Source organism: Numenius arquata, chromosome 2 (assembly GCF_964106895.1).
Source record: "Numenius arquata chromosome 2, bNumArq3.hap1.1, whole genome shotgun sequence".
Classification (NCBI taxonomy): domain Eukaryota; kingdom Metazoa; phylum Chordata; class Aves; order Charadriiformes; family Scolopacidae; genus Numenius; species Numenius arquata.
Window position 1 is genome coordinate 108,229,106 of NC_133577.1, and position 6,000 is coordinate 108,235,105.

The following is a 6,000-nucleotide window of genomic DNA, read 5'->3' on the forward strand; positions in this document are numbered from 1 at the left end:
AGAAATCACATCAATTGGAAAAAAATATTTTCCATTTACATATTTGCATGAAATAGTAATCTCCATATTTATGTTTTAACAAGAAACTACCTCTTCTTTAGGTGTTCTCCTAAACAAGTGGTATCTGGACATCTTGGAGGAAATCTTGTAGTCAAAACATGACTGTTCATCTGAATCCTACAACTTTGCGCTCTTCTAAATTCCTCCACCTGATTCTTAGCTGTGAAGAGCTGATAAGTCACAACACAACAGCTTGTGACTACAAATTGTTTTCATCCTGTTGCACCTGTACCCTATAGGATTCCACAGGACGTTATCAGGAGCATGAGTGGTATACTTGACCAGCTGATTAACCACAGAGATGCTAGGAGACTTTTGACGCTTGACTATATCCAAAACAGAGAATAGATTACAAAGTAGCTCAGAAGAGAACGCAAGAGCACTGAAGCCTTAATAGAATAAGGTACTTGTTCCAAGCCTATATTACTAGATCACCTTCTTATTAGCAACACATAACACTTCATAAGAGAGATATACAGTGACTGAAATTTGTAGCAGGACTCACCTTGCATGTCAAGAAACAAATTTATGTGTCTAGCACATGAGCTACAAGCATGGTCTGGAGAGATGTAACCACTACAGTCACTGAAGCAAAGACACAAATTCAGCTGATAATTCTAAGTTTCTATCTTAAGGTAAGTTGAATTGGAGATTTAGGCAACAGCCAGCGACGTCTACTGACAACAGTGGGATTTTAACACCTTAATTTCCATTTCTTATTCCTGAACTGAATCCAACACTTTGTGAACTGATGCTTTGTCTCCAATACAAATAGCTATAACATGCAATGCCTTGTAGAGCGTTCATGTGTAGTCTCAAAACATTTCTCATCAATGGGCAAATAATCCATTTACAGCACAGTGCACTACGTTAGCTTAATAGCAAGCTGTGAGGAAAACAAGCCTGAAGAACACTTTATGGTAAGTAACCCTGCTATAGATAAATGGAGGCAGTCTGAAAACAATGGCTAAACCACTTGCTCTGGAGAGTCTGATCTGCCTCATTCCTGTGAAAATCAGTTTTGTAGGCCCAGGTTTGGTTCAGAGGAACTGTCAAAAACCAATGTAATTCTCTCTAGAGAAGATTATTGCTGACAAGTTGCTTAGGGAAGTGACTTCATCGGATACTAGTGAGGCATCTGAAGATGTTACATGTCTTCTGATAGACCAGAACATACCTCCAAAGAAATCCAGGCATAATTCTCAATATTATTCTGTTCCCCAAGACCCTATCCTTTACACTTTGTCTTGTCTCTCTCTATCTCATTTAAAAACACATGTGAAGATGAGATAACCACCACTGAACTGATGACTCAGTTCTTCCTATCTGTTCAACAGACAACTCCTTTTCAAACTACAATCTCAACCCTTTTTGGATGTACAGATTGCAGCATAAACTCAAACTGAAGAGCCCCAACACTTCTCAGCCACATGAAGCTGCCCATTACTCAGACCTGTAGTCTGCCTCCAAGTCTTAGTTCATACTGTTTTCATATGCACAAGTAATCTCGCAAGTCTTTTCTTGATAAAACCTTTAATTCTTATCAATTAAGAACTGCCATTCAGGTTTTTATTTTGTTTTATCTCAACTATTACTGTAATTTGTCCTTTGGCTCTGACATACAATTTTATTTTGGTCACATGCGCTTTAAAAGCGGCCAAAATAATTTTCTTAGTTTACTGATGTGTCACTTATCTTTTTGCATTCTTTACCAGTTCCTGTTTACCGTATCAACCATAGCAAGATGTTACAAATAACAACCTATTCCTAGCCTTACTCAATACACTTTATCCAAGTGCTGAGACCCACTTTTAAGCAGTATAAAATATCCATACTCCCTTACCTACTTCTAACGTTATCAAGAACACACTTCTCATGTTTTCTTTCCTAAGGCCTCTCACACATATAGAATTATTTCTACAGAATAAACTACTTTTTCATCAGTAACATTACTGACCAATATTAATCATGCAGATTATAAAAGTACCTTCTTTTTTAAAAATTATTAATGGGATACCTGGCATTTGCTTTTCCTTACAAAACTCATTCTTATTTCTTAGGACAAAATTGAAATGACTGGTTTATAACTAAGCCGATTTAAGCAAAATCTTCCAAGCTTGGCATAACCATGAAAATATTTAATATGCACAAAAGTAATCTCATAGCTCACCTTTATATAAGTTTATATGGACTTTTATTTCTACATTAGGATAAAAAAATGTATTTCTACATTAGGATAATTAGTTGTTGAAAAATTTCTACAGATAGTAAATTTCATACCTGACCTAGATAACAAGTGTCATGTACCTGAAGGAAAACTAGTTACCTGCCTAAGTAACAATGAAAGTCCTAAAGGGCTACCTTATCCTGGATCCCTAGTGCAAGTAGTCCTACATTTGGATTCATATTTCAACCAAATTAACTATAGCAGCAGCTTTAACTATTAGCCAGTGGCTTTGTTTTGAAAACTTCATCTGTCACGGGCAAAGGTATTTTAATTGCTTATAGATTCAGATAAGCATTTTACAGCTCAGCAAGCAGGGAGGGGGAGGGCAGTAAAAAAATCAGTAACCTTCTATTTGTACATTTGCCTACTAGTCAATGAGATTCCCAAAGTATCAGTAGTAGTCCCGAAAATGGTACCAGCCTCAGCAACACACACAGAGTGACGGCTCTCCGCCACTTCCCCCTCTCACAGGTAATCTTTGTGTTTACCAGTCATCATTACTTAAGATGCCATTGAAATTATGTCAGTATCGGAGTTCAGAAGTTGCGAGTACTCTATCAAAATTAAGCTACTTGATAAATTCCTTTGCTTTTCCTTAGAGCAAAAATTGAGTAGCTGAATCCTCAATGTTATTTCAAAGTAGCTGCCTTGTTATCAGTGAAAAACAGAGTCAAAGGAAAGTGTTGAAATAAATCAGGTCCAGAGGGCTGCATCCTTTCTTAACCAAGCCCCTCAGGACTGACACTAGCACTATGCCCTTCATAAGAGCACTATAAATTATTACTACAAAAAGAGCATCCAGGATGATAGTTTAATGTCTCAACTGTTCCTCCGGCATTCATTTCACTAGTAATGTAAACAGAAGGTCAAGTCAAACATAACCTAAAACTGTGTTGATATGGCAGACGCACATCACACCCATATCCATGTCCCACACTGACAAACGCCACCTGTGGTAGCCAGGTAGCACAGAAAGCAAGCTTGTAGCATCCTCTGAAGCTCACAAGATTTTCCTTTCTTAAAACGTAGCATTTGCAGTCTGAAGTTTCACTAATGAATAATTTAAACATGGATATTACAAGATCATGTACATTACAGCAAAAAGGCATTTATCAGCAGAGTATGCCAACATTAAGTCAGGCTAGGTCAAGAGTACCAAGAGTACTATTGGGCTCTGACAGACAAGACACTGCGGATTCAAGTTAGACAGACAAAGCTGTTACCATGTCCAGGTGCCCACTCCACTTCTCTAATAGACATTGCCCTCCAAGGGACAGAGATGATGGATCTGCTCATGAATTAGTTTCTGAATTGGCACCATTTTTGGCTCATGTCACAGTAAGCTAAAAAGATCCTGGTTAAGCATCCCTAGAGCTTCAATGCTCAAGTCCTCAAGATTGAGCAGAGACCCTCAATTATAGTGAGATGAATCTGTGCTTAGCCTAGAGAGCATATAGGACTGAGGGAAAAGGGGAAGAGAAGGGGCCACAATTAGAAGAACCTCAATTGGAAAGTCACCCGAGATTCAGTGAAAACCATAAGAACGTGTAGTTTCAAGGAAAATACAAAGCAAGTCATGTCTATGAAGTTATCAACCTGTCACAAATTGCGTGACACCCAGATACTGTGAAGATATTTACCTCCAAAGTCTGCTTTCAATGTGCTATTTATGCAGAAAAGTTGAGAACGTGAGTAGGTGAGTGTTACAGACAAGCGTAACAAAAACTATAAGTGTGTTCACTTGACAAGAAAATCCAAGTTGTAGAAAAACAAACTGGAAAACAACTTACACATACAAATTCATATACTACTTTTTACATTTAGAGAAGTTTTTTTTTATAGTTTTTGCAAGAGAGCTAAACATTCGAAATGTATGCCTAGAAGTAGTTCAATTAATTGAAGATGTTTTTAAACAAATTTATTACTTTTCAAAAAACATGCTTTACGGTCACACCTTGTGACCCATTTAACTTAGTTACTGTGACAGCATCTTATTTAACCCACCCCAATGTAAATATCACCTACTTCCTGTTCAGTTACTACATCTTATGCTTTCCTTGCAACAGTCAGTTTGACCAACAATGCCATTTCAAAGTCCAAAGAGTTATGTGGAACCATTATGACTGCACGGATATCCTGCTTTAAATCACAATTTCAAGTTCATGGAATACTCTTCATAGTGTTACAGAAAGACGCAAACTGACTGACATTAGTATGCTAGGCAGTGGACACAAAGCATCAGACCACAGCCAGGTGACATAATTTCAATGACTTCCAAATGTTTGTTTGGTTTTTAAAGAGAAGCTTTTCCTTTTTCACTTATTTTCAAAAAAATATGATTCTTTAGAAAAGAAGCAGCCTTTAGAAAAAAAGAAGTGGTTAACTTTTGAAGCCTTCAAGTAGTTCTTTAATACATTTTTACATTAACATGCTAGAACGTACCCTGAAAACGAAGAGCTTGCCAACATACCCGATTAACACATTTACTACAAGGCTTTTTCTTTTAACCATTATGTTGCCGTTATATATATATGAGAACACGAAAAGATGCAGTATTTGAGTCGCAGCTAAGTACATGAACCTGCTGTTTAGGCTAAGAGAAATACAGACCAAATCCAAGGCAGGCCTAGCACCGATACGACCCCTCCTACAACTCCATCAACATTGCCTTGCGGTACCGCAGGTGCACATGGGGCTTGTCCCAGGCTCCCCGAGCAACTGGACCTTTTCCACCCAGCCCCGCAGCAACTCCCTGGCTGCCCACTTCCCCTTGCAGAGCAGGGGTCGGCTGCAGGGCAGGGCTGAGCCCCACCGGGAGCTCGGCGCCCATGATCGGGGTGGGGGAGCGCAGAAGGACGGAGCGCACCCCGGCGCTGCCGGAGCCGCCCCGGTGCGCAGGGCTCCAGCGTGGGGGGGGCGAGGCCGGACCCGCCGGGCCGGGCCGGGCCGAGGGGCCCCGCCACCCGCGCTGCGGGCCGCGGCCGCCGCCATTCATTGCCCCTAGCACCCCCGCTCAGCTCCGGGGTGCTGCGGACGAGGCGGGCAGGGAGCAAGGCCTACGGAGGCCGCCCCCCTTTCCCGGGCGTCGGGACGGGGCCGGACCGGCTAAAACTTCCGCAGCCCTCAACTTCCCGGCGCCCCGGCCAGCCTGTCCTCACACGCCCCCCACCCGCCCCGGGCCTCCGCGCCCCGGGTGAGGATGGGCTCGGGGTCCCCGGCCCGGGAGCGCCGCGGGCCGCCCCCTCCTCTCTTCCCCGGGACTCACCACGCATTTCTTGCCGAGGAAGCTGAAGAGGCTCTCGTTCTCCTGCGGGGTGAGCAGCAGAGAGCCCACGTTGGTGACCCGCCGCGGCTGCGGGGGCTGCTGCTGCGGGTTGCCGCTCATGGCCGGGGCCGGCCCGGCGCTGCCCTCGCCGCCCTGCGACTGTTGGCGCCCGCGGCCCCCTCCGCCTCCTCCTCCGCTGCCGCCGCGGCCTCACAGCAGCCGCATCGCGGAGCCTCCCTGTGCGGGCCGGGGAAGGAGGGACGGAGGTGGAGAGGGGCGGCGGGGCCTCGGCCAGCTGCCGGCGGCCCGGGGAAAGGGGTGGGCAGCCGCAGCGGTGCCGCTCCGCGCCGGCGGCCGATGGCGCCCGCCCCTCCGAGCGGCGCTAAACTTCCAACTCCGGCCCGGCCCCGGCGGCCGCACGATCCAACATGGCAGCGGGGGCGGGCGA

The 6,000-nt window shown here is 44.3% G+C and overlaps 1 protein-coding gene across 1 annotated transcript in view; it reads right to left on the bottom strand.

Moving 5' to 3' along the window:
- Positions 1 to 5,745, bottom strand: part of WASL (WASP like actin nucleation promoting factor) — a 52,757-nt gene extending 47,012 nt beyond the window's left edge. The window contains exon 1 of the mRNA XM_074168224.1: positions 5,553 to 5,745. Coding sequence (XP_074024325.1) covers positions 5,553 to 5,672 — 120 coding nt within the window. The 5' untranslated portion in view covers positions 5,673 to 5,745. The remainder of the gene's footprint in view (positions 1 to 5,552) is intronic.
- Positions 5,746 to 6,000: the final 255 nt, after the last annotated feature.